Source organism: Colletotrichum abscissum, assembly GCF_030869225.1.
Source record: "Colletotrichum abscissum strain IMI 504890 chromosome Unknown Scaffold_20.1, whole genome shotgun sequence".
In the NCBI taxonomy this organism is placed as follows: domain Eukaryota; kingdom Fungi; phylum Ascomycota; class Sordariomycetes; order Glomerellales; family Glomerellaceae; genus Colletotrichum; species Colletotrichum abscissum.
In genome coordinates this window covers 36538-55535 of record NW_026850099.1, presented here as the reverse complement: position 1 = coordinate 55535, position 18998 = coordinate 36538, and the positions used below count along the sequence as shown (strand labels likewise).

The window sequence follows — 18998 nt, the reverse complement described above, 5'->3', positions numbered from 1 at the left end:
AGCGTTATTTGTAACATCAAGTACATCTAGACTACCCCTACCTAGTGCATGTTTGATATCTGTACAGGACCGTCTCCCCAATCCTAGCCAAAAGCAACCTGAACTTCCATTTCGAAATTCGGCTAACCTTGTGTAAGTATTGACCTCGACTGGTATCAGGGTATTCAAGCAAGGATTCAAACTACAGCTGAGAAATATCCGTTGATGGTTCATTGAAGCCGCCATCGACTTTTCTAACAACGGGATCCGAATTTCTCTGAAAACGGCATGGATCCCCTTGAACCATTGAACGTTGACAGGGTTGTCATCTCTTAGCTCCAAACTCAAACTCAAAATCGTCTGAACAATGGGAGGGAAAAAAAACCCCCCCAAGTCTGACCCCACCAAAACATCTCAAGATAGTTTGGCCTGGAGCGGGTAAAACGGGTGCTCCCGCTTGTAACGGTGACGTTTAGGACGGAGATGGAAAAGGCTCAGAGAAACATCCCTTTTGGCAAAAGCGTGTTTTTTTCCCCCTTCGTCCGTTGTCTGCTTATTCTTGCATTATTCAGCATTGGGCTCCGGACGAACTCAGCCCGACGACATGTCAAAGAGACGGACGTTCCTTTTTTCTTTCTCTAGATTCTCAGTGACATTCTGAGACCCGCCTTGTCGCTGGTTAGGTTCATGACTAACGTTACGGGAGTAAGAGTGCATCATGGATTTCTTGCCCAACGGTTCGAATCATCAACTCTGAGAATAACTGCGCCCCTGACAGACGGTTACACAGATCATCCCAAAAAAAGTGTTGACAAATCCCATGATCGCCTAGCACTCTTTTCTTCTCCAGCCTCTTAACTATTTCCCCCAGGTCTCATGGCAGTGCGATGGGAATCAAGCATAGTAGGTACGCGCAACGCCAGAACCGAAAATCGCAACACTTTTACGGTCACACACATGCAAACAAGAGAGACATTGCCTGGGCTCTCGTGAACAAAAGTGCATCAATACACCTGAGCGACCATCACCGAAAGGTTCGCCATACCCTCCAGGCAAAAGTTGGCACGTGGGTTGGTCAGGTGTACCTTGGCATGTTGGGCATAAAGGTAGAAATCCCCCCAATCCTCCTCCCCCATTCCCTGCAGCGAATATTACCCCACCCTCAGGTTTTCCCTCCTTCACCGAGACCACGGCCAATAGGGACGGCCCGGTCGCATCACCACCACACATCCATCCATCCTTTCGTCACATCCGCCAGAAATCACCCTCACTCTTGTTGAGCTCTTTCAACCTAATGCCTGCCCGCATACACGCGATTTAGAATCCTACCATCTGGCCCTCCCCCCACAAGCCTCAGGGACGAGAGACCTCGCGGCACCTCCGTCCCGTCTGGGGGGAAGGCAAGTCTAATTTGGACTCACGTCAAAAATTGGAATCAAACCAACACTTACTTGCTTTCGGTGAAACAACTGTGATATTGGGGATTCCGCCAAGGTCAAGTGGGTGGGGATTTCGGAGAAAGATTCTAGAGCACACCACGTCAACATGTTGCCCACCGGGAGAACATGGATGTTGGGGGGAATCGGGAGGTCGCATTCTTTTTTCCCTTCCAGGCATCTCTTCTCGTTGGATTCTCCTTCTTCCCACCCCCTTGTATTCCGTATGGTTCAGTTGCATTCGTTCACCCGTGCCCCAAAGTGCGAGGCGCCCGCGGCAGTTGGATAGTTACGTTCCGTTCCGTGCGCTGGGAAGGCTACCTTACCGTAAGGAACGGGGGGGGGGGGGGGCAGCGGGCGGGACGGGAACCTGGAACTCAAACTGGTGCCTGTTTTAATTTCCTGGCGGGTACCTTACAATGCAACGCTTCTCATTTTTTTTTTCAACCGCTACTGTCTAGAGCCCAGACAAGCAAGACAGGCATGGCAGATATTTTCGCGATGATCACACATGGGAAATTGATCGTTAGACCTGGCCCCAAATTCCCCGAATCGAGCAGCTCTTCCCAAATAGTAAAAGTACCATGTATGTGGGGGGTTTCTCTCACATCCTCACACGCATACACACACACCTGCACTCACTCACCAAATCTCTCTCTCTTCAGTCCCCTCGCCTTTCCATCTTCCGTGCTTCCTCGATATACCTTGCCTCGTTCTTACGTACATTACTGGCCAGGCCAAGCGTTCCATTGCATATAGGCACAGAATCAACAACTCATTCCGCCACTCCCCCCTTCCACCTCACGCCTACGCACCCAACAGCCGTATACACACACATACACGCCCATCCTTCGCTCCCCCACTCCCCATTTCCTCTCTGCACTCCCTACACACACCTACCATCGACGAAAGAAAAATAAATTGAGATGGATGGCATAGTGCATCAGGGGAACCAGCAGCCGCGCTCCGGCCGACACCCAAACCCGGGTGCCAGAACCAACCCCAGTGACAAGGGGTCCTTTTTCTTCCCTTCCTGCTCCAGCCACGCGATCAGCTGGCTCATCGTCCACGCTGGGAGCTTTGCTTGGTATTCCATCATAGGTACGGAGTATATGCAGCTACCAACCCGGCTGTGTGTCCCGTCTGTGTGTGTGTGTGTGTGTGCGTGCGTGAGAGCGCGTGTGTAACGTGTTGCAGACCGCCTTTTCGTTTACTGCCATCGGCAGTATCGATACCCGCGTCCCGTCAGCTCTGCTCATTCGTCTGACGGGGAGTCTGAGCCTCATCAGTACAGCTGAGGATGATCAATCATCAAAGACCTCAAGGTGGGTGAGGATACCTACTGCAGGTTACTCACTCCGTAATTGTCAGTCGTCCCCCTCAAGGCCCGGAGAGCCCACTCACAGGTTATTGAATCTCTATCCTCTGTCCTGGCCCTGGCCCATGGAAAGCTTTTCAGCAGGACTCTCTCTCGCCTCCAGCTACCGGGCCAACATTACGCTTGGGCGAGACACACATGCTGCACGCCTGCATGGAAGCCTAGCAGCTATTAAACGCAGCAATTACCACTAGGCCGGATTCGTTCACTTTTTCGTTCACCGCGCATGAAAGAGAGAGAAATAGGCAGTCATAGTTGGTAATTGGTAAATAAAAATTGGTATCAATAATCCTAACTTCTCATACGTGCGTTCGAGGCATCCACCATAAGCAAGGGGTACATGATACTCGGGATCCTTCCTATCGGGCCCAGTTCCAATGTCGACCCCAAGACAAAATAATGAAAAAAATAACAGTACACAAAAAGGTTGTGTTTGACGCTTATTCCCAACTCCATCGTGTTGCCACGCTTTTTGCCCCATCATATCCCAATGCAAATCCCAGGGGTATCTGAAGAGTCTAGTAACTCTGTTGGGAGGCCAAATTTGTTTTCCTCTCTTTTTCATTCCGCGCGCCGCTTTCATCCAAATGCACGCGTCCCAATCCCGTTGGGTGGTCTGAAAACTCCCATGACGCATCATGCAACAGCCCAATTTTCCGTGTGCCATGAACCCCCGCCTCCCCTCTCTTTGATGTATGTCCACTCACAGGCCAAAATGCCTGGCGAAAAGCCACCGCCTACGTGTAAATAATGTTGTTCACCTCTCCCGAGTTTCGGGTCTCGGAAGAGTTGAGAATAAAGAAACCGCTCAACAGCTCAAGGACTCGAAACTTTCGTACACTCCCCGTCTTAAGTAATATAACCTTGACCGCAGTATAGAGAATTCAAGGGAAGATACAAAAGTCAATCATTACCGCCTTGCTGAACAAGTGGACGACGACTACAAGGAAATAACACCAAAACAAGAAAATTGTTCAGACAGCCGCCTCAACCCAATAATTACCGCGAGAGAAATGACGCTCTGGATCAATGTTCGATTTTGTTTTCCAATGGACTGCTTCGTCTCAAGCCTTGTCGAGCACGTCCGAATGTTGCTTTTCTTTACTCCGTTCCGTTCTTGTGGTATATACTCGATGTGATTCGCGGTCGTGTATTCGTGTGTTGGGAAACGTTGACGTATGTGCGTGGGATCGCTTGGTTGCGATTTGGCCCCTAGTAGATGGCATGGCTGGACTGGTGGTACATGCGATCTCGGTAGGCAGGAGGAATACCATCATATCTGGGGCTGCTTGCGCTCGAGGACTGATCCATATCCGTGTCGTAAACCTCGTAGCCGTGCTGGTGATGTTGCATGTACTGTTCCGGGGGAGGCAGCCTCTTCGAGCTGTATGCTGCGAGGCTCGCGGGATTGGGCACGCGCTTGACCGGATAAGATGAGGGAGCAGTCCTGGACTTCGAGACACGGTTGCTGACCCTGCGGTCCTTGCCACGGCCCTTAATGCCCTTGTTACTGTTCTTGTAGAGGTTGGCAAAGTACCAGTACATCTCTCGCTGGTCATCGGACAAGCCGTCAATATCGGAAATGGAGACAATCCAGTCAGTCATTTCCATGAGGGTCTTCTCGTGGTACTTGTTTTGATGGTTCTGATGCCAAGTTAGCTGGATGGCCGTAAGATAAGTCACCCCGACTCTACACACCTTGAGGTTGCCTCTTTGGGTAAACATCTTGTTGCATTGGTCGAGCTTGCAGACGAATGGCTTCGCATTAGTGTGTGTGGCCATGTGCGTCTGGAGGTTGCCACGCTGGGCAAACACTTTGCTGCATTGCTCGCAGCGGAAGGGCTTCTCGCCGGTATGGCGGCGCATGTGAGTCTGTAGGATGGTTAGTGAGGCCGTGCTGTGTTTGCTTCAAATCGGATGAACCAACCTTGAGGTTACCAGGTTGCGAGAAGGTTCGCTCGCAGTTCGGCCAAGTGCATTTCTGCGAACAGTCAGCGTCATCCACATCACATTCAACTAGGTATGTGTACTTACGTATGGCTTTTCACCGGTGTGGGCGCGTTTGTGAGTGTCCAAGTGGGTGCTTTGATAGAAGCTTTTACCGCAGCCATCAATGTCACAGACGTAACGCTTGGTCTTGGGAGCATCCAACGAGTCTGTCGTTGTCGAGGGTGTCGGGGCCGAAGCAGCCGGGGTCGGTTCGGGCTGGACATCGTCAGCTCAGTCACTCAAGCCAGCGGACGCAGAATCGGGTCTTACCTTGGGAGATCTAGGCTCCGGCTTGACAACCTGTTCGGTCTCTGGGACGCCCTTGACAATATCCTCAGTGTCGTGCCTCTTCTGGATCGCCTTCATGAGAGTGTCGATAGCAGTGGTAAAGTTCACTGGGTCCGCACTCGTGGGCTTGTTGAACTTGATTTCCTTGGTGTTGAGGGGGTGGGGCGTCTTTGGGTTGCTCATCTTCGTCTCGCTTCGGGTGGATGGGCTGCGGTGTCGGTCATTCTGTCCCGAAGGTGACTCCTGAGGGTAGGAGCTGGCTCGCGGGACCTCATGCGCTGGGGCTACTACAGGCATGATCGATCGTTCTTGTTGCGCTGGCAGTCTGAAGGGCATGTTCATATTGGCCGGAGGTGAATCGTACTGAGCATATGCGAAGTGGTTTTGGGTCGGGCAGTGGTGGCCCATTGCCGGCATAGATGCGACACCATAGTGGGAGCCAACCATGTAATGCGGAGAGATAACAGTGCCGTTCATGGGAGCAGAGGTAGCCGCTCTCGAGTCGTACTGCACAAACGCTGTGTTATCCATCATCGCGTAGTCATGGCCGGCAGGCTGCTGCTGCCAGCGACCCCAAGCCTGGGGCGGGGCTGTCTGTTCCGTCAAGGCCATCTTTGCGAAGCCAGAATGAAGAAACGGTAGGTTGGCAGCGTTAAGTGTGGTTGTTGGATATAATCAGCACGAGGTGATGGGTAAGCCAATGCCAAAGTTGATTGACTCCTGCCTTGTGTCTGGAGTGTGTAGAGTACGATGGAAGAGATGGATCAATGGTTGGTGCCAAAAAGAAAGGGCAGAGGTAAAGCGTTGACTGCTTGGGGGGATGTTGAGTGTTTGTGATCTCTCGTGGCAAGAAGTCGAGAAAGAAAGGAGGATGGAGGCGGGTAGATGTAGTTTCGGGACAGAGTCAAGAATGGACTCGTGGTATAAAGTGCGGGAGGGGATAGCGGATGTGCAGCCGGGGTTGAATCCTGGAAGCCAATCGACTGGATTTGGGTCCCGAAGATCTCAGCACTAAATATACATGCATCCAAAGCGAAACCAGCAAGGACCCAGACAGTGGGTTGGTGAGAGGAAAAAAGAAGGGTTGAAGGCCAGGACCAGAACATGGAGAGTTTGTGGAAATCATGGACCCCCACCACGACGAGCAACACGGAGGACTTCCATAAAAGCCGGGGTAGCGACTAAGCGGGCCACGACCCGGTCGACGCGGACGAGGACGAGACCTTGCTCTTGCTGTACAGGGTGGCCAAGTACAGGAGGGGAGGGGGAGGGGCGCCTGGGAAGTCGACCTCAGGGGGGGGGGGGGGGGGGAATGGGAATGGGAAGAGGCGTCATACCCATACCCTGCAACTGACTGAGCTCAGAGGTCGGCATAGGATGCATTCATGTCTCTCTCTCTCTCTCTCTCTCTGGGTCTAGGTACTAGTCTCCCCTCATAGATGATGGAGGCGCCTGCGATGAGCAGCGTTGAAGTTCTCTTAGAGGCGAAAGTAGGAACAACGGCTGGCCGATCGAGGAACAGAATGAACCTCGGAACAGACTAGACAAGGGGAAGGCATGCCTATCTGGATAGAGGCGCTGCGTAGAAATCGAAAGGAGGAGCCTCGGTTGCTCGAATAGACAGAAATAAGACATTCTGGTAAAGACGAGTTCTTCATAGGGGGCAACTCACAGGTCGTCAGTTGGACTAGTTCGCAGGAGAGCTCATCTCATCACTGTCTGCGGTTAAGGATAGGCAGGCGAATGGTGAGAGAGTGAAACAAGCATAAGGTGGGAATCTCAAATAAAGACAGTCCCTTGTCCTCGGCCAGGTCGCTGTGGCCTCGATTCGTTGTTGCTTATTCTTGAAGTGGACGTGCAGCATGGCGACATGCGGCTTGGGTGTAGACCAGATCTGCCCAAATGGGCGCCATTCTTTCTTTTTCATGAGAGGCTAGGATCGCCGGGAGGTCGATATTGCAGCCGGAAGGCAAGGCGAAGCAGGGGATGGCGGCAGAGGAACTTTTCGAAAAGCGTCGAGACAATATGAGAAGAGACAGAGATATTGATGGATTCAGGTATCCGTACGGACTACCTGACCTACGGACCAGATCTCATGATAGCGATCACGATGGCGGAAAGATGGAGGTAGCCAATGTGGGAGCTGGTCATCGGTACCATGCCAGGTACACTCTTCAAAGTTCAAGCAAGGCCAAGGATTGACACTTTGCAGAGTGAGGCGGGTGGAAGGTGTAGGTCTTGGTGCGTAAACAAGGTATCGTAGTGGTAGGGTGATATCGAGCTGAGGTCGATCTTGAAGGTAATGACGACGAGGGTCTTGCCAGTGAGGCTTTGCAAGCAGAGATTTCAGGCACAGGTACGAAGGTCAAGAATAAAGATTGAGCGAGCGTTGATAGTACCTCAAGCTACCGGGCCGGTTCGAATACATGGAGTTTGGGCAAGACACAGCAGACTGGTCAAGCTGAGATACGGATGCAGGAGTGAGGTGAGTGTGAGAAACGGAGACTTGCTTCCAATGCTTGGCAGCCATGAGAGAGACATTCAAGACATTCAAGACCAAGTGAGACTCTCGAGTCTCGAGAAAGGGCCGGACTATGGAACAGGGATTCCCTAGCCACTGGATTCTTAATTTTTCGTGCAGGCGGGCGGGACTGACGGCAAGGGAGAAGGAGGAGAACAGGGACGTGCCATTGGTATCCGTACCATGGGATGGAGGATGGAGTCCTCCGCAGGTATGGATGGACTATGGACAGAAAGAGGGGGGCGTGAAATGAGTGTGCTGGTGCTCCCACGGGGTGTTGAGTTGAAAATGAAGTGAACTTGTGAAGTTGGATACCACACCCTGCGGTGCGGCCTGCGGCCTGCGACATGCCCTGCACTTGACTGCAGCCGTGGGAGTGGGGAATAGGGAGATTTTCAAGGGTACGTACTTCCCGAAGCCTTACCTAAGGCTTGGCAGGTACGTACCGTCAACTCTGTCCCCCATCTCATGTTGCTAAGGTACTCAAGTACCTACCTTACCATAAGGTCAGGTACGGAGCACCGTCCGTCCTCTTCCACCCATGGTAGGAAGTGGTTACCTGACCTTATTCGCAGCTGCCTTACCTTCCAATGTCCATTACCGTACCTTAAGTCCATCATACCTACCTTAGCTTAGGTACGTACAAAATACACTAGTGAGGTAGCTTACGCGCGTGCAAGTGCTGTGTGGGTACATTCGGGAACCTCACCCCTCCTTGCCTTCCCACCCCCCCTTCAACGTCGAGCTGCTCTTGCGGCTTGCCCCAAGCTTCCCGTCAGGTCCCCTACCTCTGGTGCTTGGGCATATGGGATCACATCAACATCCTTCCTTGCCTCTTCCCCTGTCCTTACCTGAGGTGCTCAGGAACCTCACCATGGGAAGTCATCGACGGCTTCTTCCATCACCTAGTTCCTCCCTCTCCCTATTCTTACGCCTAGCCAGTGGCATTTGCAGAAAGAGTGCGAGAGGCAGGCACAGAATCACACAGGGACGGGTCGTCTACAGTCCTCGCCTACCGTCTGAAGACTGCGACTCTGGCGTCGAAGCCACAGCCGAGAATCTGGGCATTCTGGACCACCAGTTTCTGCACCAGACATGTCACCGTCGCTATGAACTTGCACACACACACACACACACACACACACACACACACACACACACACACACACATCCTCTCAACTTCGTGGATACCTACCTGATCCCTGGGCCGCTGTCCTCCGTTTGCTTGTTGGCCACGTTTGAAATCCTCCGTTCATGCACCAATCTGTCAGCACTTTTTTTTCGTCCCCCTCCACGGCTTTCCTAAAGAAACCTCACCATCGGAAGCTGCGTGTCTGGATCAGGCCAGGCACACATAGTACACACTCTCTACGTGCTGCGGTAGACGGCGCAAGCAAACATGGCACCCCTGTTCTGCCCAGCTCCGCCAAATGAGAATCGTTCGTTTTTCGGGGCCGTTGTTTGCCTGTCTGCTGTCATTGGCAATGCTATTCAGAGGCACCGACTTGATCGTCGCCATGGGCTTCTTTGTTCGGCATTACCTCAGCCCTGTCGTCTCGAGAACGAACGCTCCTAAATCCAATCCAAAGCCAATCCAAAGCCAACAGGGCAACGCCAAAGAGCTTTTTGCAGGGCTAGGAAGGCAAGCCACCTATTCGCACACGTAAGGCTTCTGCGAACCACGGGATTCAACCATGTCGATGTCGATTCGGGCTACGGATACTATCGATCACGGCTGCTGAGCGCCTCGTATTGAGCCTCCCACCTCCCGCCTCATTTTAAATGTCCCATATGAGCATCGGGCTGTGTGGCTTGTACCCACCCTACCACCTCACCTCAGAGGTTCACCCGCCATACGGATACAGGCACAGTCAACACCCATGGCGTCCCCGAGCTTTGACAGCTCGCAACAATGCCTTTTTCTCCGTCCGTTTCGAACGTCTCCGTGCTCTCTACACCCGCCAACCCCAGTATGCTATACCGGCTTGGCGCCACCGCAAGGCCGTACTCCCAGTACCCTTCCTGTCGCCCGTAAACAACCGGGCCAGTTTCGGAAGAAAACATCTTTCATTACGATCTGATGACTAGACTGGCATAACAATTACCTTGCGCACTTGCTCCTGGTTCCTAGCTGGAGCAGGAAACTCGGATTTTCCACAGTCGACGACCGTCGACACCATGAGAAGGATTTGGACATCTCGTCATCGTCAACTTTGTCACTACCTATCTGCTTGGTCGAACCTCTATACTCTTCATCAGTGCCCGTGAGGATCTGAGACTCGAATTCTCACTCTCGGCAAATGGACCAATGATTACGTTTACGGCGTTGGCCGCCTACGGCTGGACTGACGATTTGAGAATCCTCACGCTACACAGTCTCCACGACGGGTGGGAACGGCGGTTCGGTCGAATGATGGCACCTCAAAAGATGATCCTTTTGCATCGCCAAAACCTCCGAGCTGCAATGACAGGGGGAAAGGAAGGCAGAGACTGCAGTGCTGTGCCTTGTCTTTCGCAACTCAGCATCATAATCGGAACTTCAGGGATGTGCTGCCTCCGGTGGTCCCCGGTGGCCCCCTACTCTCCACCTGGCCCTGCGATCTGTCGGGGTCACGCTGCGATCATGGATCTCAGATTGGCTCTATCACAGAGCCCCATGTGTTTGCCAGCCGGCTCAAGACTCGAGGTGTCCTGACGTCGCAGCGACAGGAGTTGCGCAACTCTTCCGACCCGCACTCTGGAAAATTACGCGACACGGCCCATCTCGCAGCTGCATCACGATAATACTGGAATCTGACATATCCAACTTTAAGCCAGTTTGGTATGTGAACACATGATTAGGCAACTGGAGGCGAACTCAATCTTCTCTCTTTGTTTCCTGGTCTCGGCGACACTCCGAGGGATCTTGCGAGCTTTTTTGTTTCCACGTGCGGCAGCAGTGTTCTGTACCAGCGCCTTTTTTCCGGCCTGCATCGAGTCCTCTACGAATACGCGTTGTTCACGACCATTATTACAGATACGCACGTTTGAAGAATTCAGTGCACGCAAGGAATTTCGCAAACCTGGTCGAAACGATTTGGGGAGTAGCCAGCCAACCCACTGCCGCCGCCATCGACGGTTATCTTTCGCGGACATGACAGACGATATGAGGCTATGTTGTCTACAGGACGCTAGGCGTGGCAACGGTGCAACTCTGATGACTCGATTTTTCGAGATCCGACAGGTGTGGAGTTGTGTAAGCTCTAGACCGTTGTTTTCATGGACCATTTCGCGACTCCATGCACAATGACAATCTACTGCGGGGGTTGCACAAGAGTCACATATTCGGCACTGGACCTGGCCTTATGCAAGCCATGCAGAGACATTGAGAGTGGTGTCGAAAGCAGTTGTGACGCTGGTACTCCGTAGCCACTGCAAAAGTGTTTGGGTGCAATCCACACCCGTTGACGGCACCGCGGCAAAAGCAAGCAAGACGAAACCATGGCATTCAGAAACAGGCTCACTTTGCCATATCCGCTTTGCCGATGAGTCGGATCCAATTAGACTCTGAGACTCAAGAGCCCAGCTTCCCGTTGTCGCTGTTTTCTTGAGGCTCTTCAGCCACTCAACCACTGAATTAAGTGGATCAAACTCGAGAGAATTTCTTCAATACTGGAAGCATCTGAATGTGCAACCCCTTGACGGATCACATTTCTGCCAGTCACAATGGCAGTCGGTACACTCTCGGTATTTCCCCATCGGGTCAGTCTCAAACAAGGACAAAGTCATTTAGCAGATCCATTTATTCGCTCACAGGCGAACCCTTCCGTGAGACCATGGCTAGTTCTCCTATCCAGACATTGTAGCACCCGCGTGTCAAGGCTCGCATGCGGTTTGTCACATATCACATTCACACTGACCAATCGAGTCTGGAGAGACTTCCGCGGGCTTGGCACACACACTGCTGATGCTGCAATACGACTTAGGACTTCACCTGCGACCTTCATTCTCCTGGACACTACGGACGTACTGCAGCGTGTAATCGGCCATCCGCACATCTGCATCACGGAGCGCGAAAGTGACACACGACTTGATCCACTCAGATGGCTACCAATTACGAGTTACCGACAGATGAATCACTTGGGGGGATGTCCGCTCAGTACGAAGATCATCATCGGTTGGCTTGAATGCTGGTTGACATAATCGAGAACTGCCAAACCTCAATCGCCTAGGTGAGTAGGTGACAACGTCGCCATAACCGATTCGTGGCTTGGATGCACCGATTTCGCGCCACTCATTGGCGCGCACATTTTCAAACGATGAGCTACCCTGTCGCCATCGCTATTCTCCTGTCGTGTCCGTGGCCTATGACGAGAAGCGGTACGCATAGTTGCGTAGCTAACGAGGATTTTCACGCAAGGTTTGACAGGCAACTAGGCAGTGGATGCAACAGTTGACAACTGACTTTTGCGTAGGATATTGCTAGGGTGGTGGGTTCCAGCTTGCTGAGCACAGAAACATCACCGTCTCCTAGGAGTCCAGACCCCACCAACTGCCAGGGTTGTTGCGGATTACTGAACAGCTTTGCATGGCGAAGGAAGACGCTATAGAAAGATGAGTTCAATGAGTGCTACGCACCTCTAGGACTGATTGACCCCCCATCGGATGGAGTATGAATTAGACCTGCAGACCTGGTCGTTATTGTTCTTGTTGAGTCTCGGGCATCAACATCTATTAAATGACAACTTTAGGCTTCCAGCTGACGGCGACGCTCACGGTTCAACAAGCGAATAGCCTGGCAATGCAGTCTCGTCAAGGGACCCATCTCCAACATTTGGCAAGGGCCTCCCGAAATAAGCCTGTCAAGTGAAGCTGGCGATCTGGATGCTGTAACTCTTATCCTTCTCAGAGCTTGAACCCAATCGCTGGGTTCGAAACCCCAGCAAAAGATGCAGAATGCATCACGATCCATACCGTCGGGTATGGAGGCACTGGGCAAACGGTACCACAGCAGGGTAGGGCAGCAAGGTAAGCAGCCAGCAGCCAGCATCACGACGAGCTGAGGTGACCCAGGCAGTACGCCAACCAGAACTGGGTTAGCGAAGCTGCAGGCGTGGGCTCCCGCGATCCGTGCACAGGTCCCAGGACTGTGGTTGAAGGGCGATCCCCCGGCTTGAACCACCCTCGGTGAAATTGGGTGCCCGACATGCTGGCCGGTATCAGGAACGCTTTCCGGAAGGGATAATGGCAATGTGATAGTAAGCAAGGGGCTAGTGGCGGAAACGAGTCGCAGAATCACAATTGAAGAAAACGACAGATCAGATGTGCCTTTCCGGCCTAGTCCAATTCCGAGTGGATGACGAGTTTTTCAGAAAGCTGGAACAGCCATCAAGACTACCAAGTTCCTTGCCATTGACATTTAGAGGTTGCCAAAGACACTCTGGCTTTCCTTTCAACGATCCAATCAACTTTCCAGAGAGACGGAATTGTAGGTGACACTACCTTAGCCACGGGAGCGGCAAGTCATACGGGCAGCGGGCTATATCCCAGGCTGGGAATAGCTGGGCACAGTAAGGAGACCAACCTCCAGCGCCTCCCGAGTTCCAACCAGGTTCCATCGTTGGTGTTGCGCCGGGATTGATTACTATTGAAACTTCGCCCCGTTCGGGCAGCCATCGGAAGAACATTCAAGGCTTCAAGCACGAGGATGCTCAATCGCCCGCCCATAGGCGTGCCGGCACCTAGAAGGACCGACAAACTCTTCTAGCGGCGAAACACCATCCCGCCATAGTTTGGGCTAGATGGTCGGGGAAGGCGATATGCCGATGGGATGAAAAGAATGCCTAGAATGCCGCTTCTTCTCGACCTGATGCAGGTCAGAAGTGCAATACCGTTGCCCTGGCCACCTTGAGAGGGCTCATTTCCCCCTGGAAAGGGTCTCGTTTCAAAACAGTCGTCATTGCTGATTTATCAGTGACTGACATTGCCAGGGCTTCATTGGAATACTGGACAATTACGGGCGAAATACCCCGGGCTTTCCAGTCCCGAAGCTGATGACAGCAGCTAACTATTTGCCGCCCCCACGACCTGTCAAACGGCCCCCCCCCCCTCCTCCTCCTCCTCCCCCTCCCCTCGTATTTCTCATATCCTGGTTCGCTGAATTGGCCGCTGCCAAATGTAGTACTGGCGCTGCACAGCGCACCAAGCGCACATGTGTGGCTGGTGACAGGTGCTGGCAGCTAGAGTGCTAGGGGAGCGACGAAGTCCCAATTACGATGACATGCCGCTGGGGCTAAGGTTGGGATATCCAACGGACGACTGAAGTCAAAAATTGGGCCAAATAGGCTTAAACTTCGCCGGATCTCACCTTAGCATTCGACTTGGCGGCTGTCAAGCTCAGAATGGCACAGCTCATCATTATCCATCGTCCTAACGACCCGTCCCGCTCTCTGTGGCTGCTGACTTTCACAGACGGCTTCCAACCGACACATCGTACGAAGTGTTCGGCACCAAGCTTTTTCTGCAACAATTTCCTGTCGTGAGGCAGACATTATGCAATGGTGAAGCTTAACAAGAACACCTGAATTTCAGGGGCCTCCAGCGTCCATAATGGGGTATTGTCATTTCCGTTGAGTCCGGTATCTTTTTGAGAGAGCAACCTCGACTGATACACTCTGCATAGTCCGTGAAGCGGTCAGTATTGCAGAAAAAGGACAGGGTTTCGCCAAACTGTGCGACGCTTCGGACGTTACAACAACACGATATGCTACGGCCGAGAACTCGTTGGAATAAGCGCCGCTTCTCAGTATGGAAAGACCTCACCTCGTACTCTCGCGACCATGACCGTAAAAGACAATTTTCTCCAGTGTAATTCATCGCTCCAGGAGGTATTCTCCACTTGGCCTAGGCTCATCCATTGGTATTCCAGCGGATTTTCGCGGGGCTCTCTCGGGGAGCGCGGCGTTTCCCTGCTTTTCCTGGCGGGTAACTCTGGGGCTCCTGAGCAATGGACAATTCTCACGACCATTCACACACACCAGGACTTTTGATGACTTGGACTGGCCTGGCAAGACAAGAAAGAGAAATTGACATTGCACGCCCTCATCTCAGCCTTACAGATACAGCCATTTGACTAAGCACCAGCAGACGTTGAACCCCTTTGGTAGGGGCCGTTTCTCAGACGAATCCGTACAACGAAGTTTGGTCCAGACTGGATTTTACGGAAACGCTCTGCACAAAGCCACAAGACTGGTGTTTCATGGATATTAGACCTGGACGACGGGTTTTACGCCATATCACACACGCAAGTATTTGTACTCCGGACGGTTACCTCCACTGCAGATGCTAACGAAACTAGAGGTTCCCCAGTACCCTCAGCATCGCGGGGGGGGGGGGGGGTTGTTTGACTGATGCGCTGAAGGCGAACCTTGCCTTGGTTACCGCGCGGCTTTCGGGTTCTACGGGCGGAAGAGGAACAAAATCAGATACCGTCTGGTCTTCCGATGGCGCTCGTCTACCCCTCCGTTCTCTCCATCGGCAATCGCGCTGTGTCCCCTTCACCCGCTGATGAGGGACGGTGTGGATGAGGGCAAATTTTCAGCCTTTTGCGATCACATCTCAACTTTTTGAGATTATTTACCAAATTTCCTACCTAACTTGGTCGGGAGAAGCGCAGGTCATGCCGCATGGATGACAGAATGGGCTTGCTAGGCACCGGGGAAGCAGGGTGCTCGACCCGCTAACCAGGACAGGGCCACTTCGGCTCTTGCAGGCAACGTGGTTCTTCTCTGTACAGCTTGGGTTGAGGGAACGGACAAAGAGGCGCGTCATGGCTGAGCCGGACCAATACCTTGGAGCGAACGCTTCCAAGGCTCCTCAGCAACGAAGAACTCCTTACTTTCGCAAGTTAAACTCAACCTGGGCTCATGTCACTTATCAGATGCTGGCCTCAGCTTCCAAGACGACGCATCCACTTTGCATCGCTATCTGACAGGCTCAAATTATCTCGAGAGTCCACAAGAACTTCTCTCTATGGGCCTGATATTGAACGAGATGGACTGCCAGGCGGATCGAGACGCTCAAACAACTTCATCATAATGACCAAAGTCACTTGTCAACCTTCCATCTCGTGGTTCCGCTCTATTTCGAGCCTCTTTGAAACATGGTAATACCGGCACCGCCTTCTAGAGTGGTACGCTCACGGCCGTTGAGGCACCGGTATGCTCCGAAGGCGCCGCGCTGTGATCACAATTGTCAACAAGGCCCCCTGATTTACATCACTCGAATGACAGCTGGGCGGCTTGTTAGCGAGAGAAGACGCAATGATTGATTGAGGCAAAGAGGCACTGTGGGCCACTTTTACCAGCTTTACCAGCATGCCAGCAAGCCCTGATCAGGGTCCAGGGGCTTGAGACGGGTCTTGACTCTTCGGGGGACGACGGGCAGACCTGAAATCGGTGCATCTGCACGCACCGAAACTTGAACATTCCTGAGCCCATGGCTGCAAGGGGCATCTGAAGGCTCGACTCCGCCGCTCGGCCATTCGCAGACGATGGCAACTTTTCTTCTTCTGATCTCTCCACAGATCGATGGTAGCAGTTCCAGTGGGCAGGGAGGGGCTGGGGCAGATCACGGGAGTCTCGACTCAAGCACCTCGCCGTATGAAGGTTTGCACGAGGGAATATGGGCAGCCGGTCGGCTTAGGTATTCTCTGACTCTGACTTGGACTCTGACAGAGAGGCCATTTTCGTGGCGCTTCTTTTTGACCACAAACGGTCACCTGCCTACGAATCCCAAGACTGTGGCAACCCACACCCTTCCTAGGCCCGCCTCGCCAGATCGCGGCACTGCCGATCTATGAGCTGAGGCTTCAGAGTGGCAGGATTCCAATTCGCGGCCAATGGGAATTAGGGAGCGGTAGAACTCTCTGCACATCACCGAGATCTGATCGACTCGCGCGATGGGCGACATGACGCTAGACCTCTGGAATGTGGCTGCGCAAAATCTCTGGGTTTGGAGACTGTCAATGCCGATGGTCGCTGCTCCGAGAGCTTATTCACTACGGATATTTCTCACAGACATGATGATTCGTGCGGACGGTATAGCATCAAAAATCAGAATCAGCGGTGGCATCAGTAATCTGGCAGGGGAACAACAGACTCGACTCGCTTTCTCCTCTTGCGAGGCCGCCAAATGAGATGTGATACGGCGTGTGATTATGTTGAGGGGACCTTCGTTCGAGAGGGCGTGAGAGATGATGGTAAGTGATGGTATCCCTGACGAGTCCAAGCAGGAGTTGAGTATCTAGTGTCTGAACACCCACTAACAAAGCAGTCGATATGTGAGATATTTCAATTTTCTATGTGGACAGCCCACGAGTGGTGCGCTGTAGTTTTGGGGGGAAAAGACTTATGGGAGCCGGAAGCCTCGTCCGAAGTACTAGCCGCTGTCGATTGACCGATGTCGAAGGGATAACCTTGTATCAAAGCCGCAGGTCAGCCGACGACATGGACGTATTAGGGTGGGCCAGCCTCATCCAGTCGCGCAAACTGGGCTTGGATGGGAATGTTTCAATCCCAAGCATCACGATGCGATATGCGAAGCCGCCTTTTCGCGCACACATCGCCCGACCCCACCGGCAGGCATCTGGGAGTGTGATCTACGCACTTTTCCTAACCGAGACCAAGCTGGATCGCCGGGTGCTCGAGGTGACCGGGGAGGGGACGTCCTCAAGAGTTTGAGGGAACCAAACCAGACAAGCTGGGAGCTATGCGACATGGGATCCCTCCCCCCCGGCGTCACAGAAGCCAGGGCCAAACCCGAGTCCAAGCTCCCAGTATCCTGGTCAGTCTAGCGATGGAAGTGGACTGTGGCCCAGATCTCGGCTCTGAAAGCTCTCTTTCGTCTCTTGTCAAGAGTCTGTGGGATGTGTGTGTGTGCGCGCTTTGTGTGGGCAGCGGCACATAGGTGGGGCTCTCTCCGATTATGACAGCCTTTTTGCTTTCTTCCCTCACATTTTCACCCTGTGTGATGCAGGAGAAATGTGAGATATGACTGAAGGGCTGAGATCTGCCCTGACCAACATTTCGCAAGCTCTTCCATTTTGATCGCGGCCCAGCTTCCAAATCCAGCATCTCTGCGCCGAGCCACTCAGCTCTCTGGGATTCCGCAACGGAGCTTTGTGGTCCTTTGGATGCTGCGTACCGTGTATTCCCATGGAATGCGGTTCCGTACAATATCGGGAAATCTGACATGTCACTGAAGCACGATCAACCGACATGGCGGTCGATCATTCACTGAGCTGCTTGGTACACACATCTTACTCGATACCGACGGGGTCGTATAGGTCCAGACCCCTATTAGAGGTCAAAGGCACGAGATGAAGAGGGGCGGCGGCGGGGGGGATTACGGTTTCGCGGACGAGGTCGCTAGTTCAAGGCGCATCCGGCGGCCGTGGACGGGTCCGATGGGCGACATCAGTGCGACGCCCGACACGGGATCTCGACCTCCCATGGCCCCCCTTCCTGGCATCGTCGTCTGTTCGTCGTCGTCCACTCCACGACCCGGGAGGAACGGACGGGGAACCATCATCGCCGATACCACCTTCAGGCTCTAGCACCCATCAACCACCAACCACGCGAACCTTGACTCGTTCTCGCTTAAGGTGTGTCGTCTCTTTTTTCCTTTTCCAACCCGGAGGAAGAGGGGCCAACAACCTTCAATCCTTTCCTCTCATCCAGGTTCAGACTGGGAACCCCGTCACCCAAAATTCTTTTCTGCTCAAAACCCACGGCTATGGAACCCCACTGTGCGACCCTCCGTCATCAGAGAGGTCAGAAGGAGATCGCGATCCTAGGGCAGTGTAAATGCAGGTGAGGACTGACAATGCGACACCTTTTGCTGCGCTCGCGGCGCTGCAGAAAGCAGAAAGCAATTCAACAGAGGTCCAAGCGAGGAAACTTCTATCACATTGTTCACTTTTTTTTTCTTGTTAATTCCCTCTTTATCCTTACCTGGCTCTTCAATCCTCTTTTCGCGCTATCCTCTTTGACGATGTCATTGCGAATGGCCGCCCCGCCCTATCAAGATGTTCTTTTCGCCTTTTGCCCCTGTTCCTGTTCTTGTTGACTTTCGGTTCAATGTGACCCTCTCGGGGCGCCCCTCGAGTCTTGAAAGGGGAAGGGAGGGGTCAAGAGAGAGACTCAAGACGCTCAGCTTCTGTGCGTAACTTTGACAGAACCGAGGACGGGCCCATTGTCGCCAATGTTTTGGGTTGTTGTTTTATCCTCATTCAGTCTTCAAGTGGTTCCCTCGTGGTGTTACCGTGTTACACGAGGAGATCTAACGGGACGACTTGAACTAAAGCGTAAACTCCTGATGATCTTTGGGAAGGGGGGGCCAGAGGGCGCTTGCTACACTAGATATGCGA

At 52.9% G+C, this 18998-nt stretch overlaps 4 protein-coding genes across 4 annotated transcripts; 1 reads left to right on the top strand and 3 right to left on the bottom strand.

The window, feature by feature from the left end:
• Positions 1-3010: 3010 nt before the first annotated feature.
• On the bottom strand, positions 3011-3460 carry CABS01_08629 (uncharacterized protein; the record flags this gene model as incomplete). The annotated part of the gene is made up of 1 exon (XM_060541988.1): positions 3011-3460. One exon carries the CDS (start codon positions 3458-3460, stop codon positions 3011-3013), a length of 450 nt encoding a protein of 149 aa, XP_060400878.1.
• Positions 3461-4005: 545 nt separating this feature from the next.
• Positions 4006-5682, bottom strand: CABS01_08628 (uncharacterized protein; the record flags this gene model as incomplete). The annotated part of the gene is made up of 5 exons (XM_060541987.1): positions 4006-4437; positions 4492-4665; positions 4721-4774; positions 4828-4998; positions 5053-5682. The coding sequence occupies 5 exons, from the start codon at positions 5680-5682 to the stop codon at positions 4006-4008; spliced, it is 1461 nt and encodes a 486-aa protein (XP_060400877.1).
• A 6635-nt stretch (positions 5683-12317) lies between these two features.
• CABS01_08627 (uncharacterized protein) lies at positions 12318-12620 on the bottom strand (the record flags this gene model as incomplete). Its single annotated transcript, XM_060541986.1, has 1 exon — positions 12318-12620. The coding sequence occupies one exon, from the start codon at positions 12618-12620 to the stop codon at positions 12318-12320; it is 303 nt and encodes a 100-aa protein (XP_060400876.1).
• A 5328-nt stretch (positions 12621-17948) lies between these two features.
• Positions 17949-18185, top strand: CABS01_08626 (uncharacterized protein; the record flags this gene model as incomplete). Its single annotated transcript, XM_060541985.1, has 1 exon — positions 17949-18185. The coding sequence occupies one exon, from the start codon at positions 17949-17951 to the stop codon at positions 18183-18185; it is 237 nt and encodes a 78-aa protein (XP_060400875.1).
• Between the last annotated feature and the right edge of the window lie 813 nt (positions 18186-18998).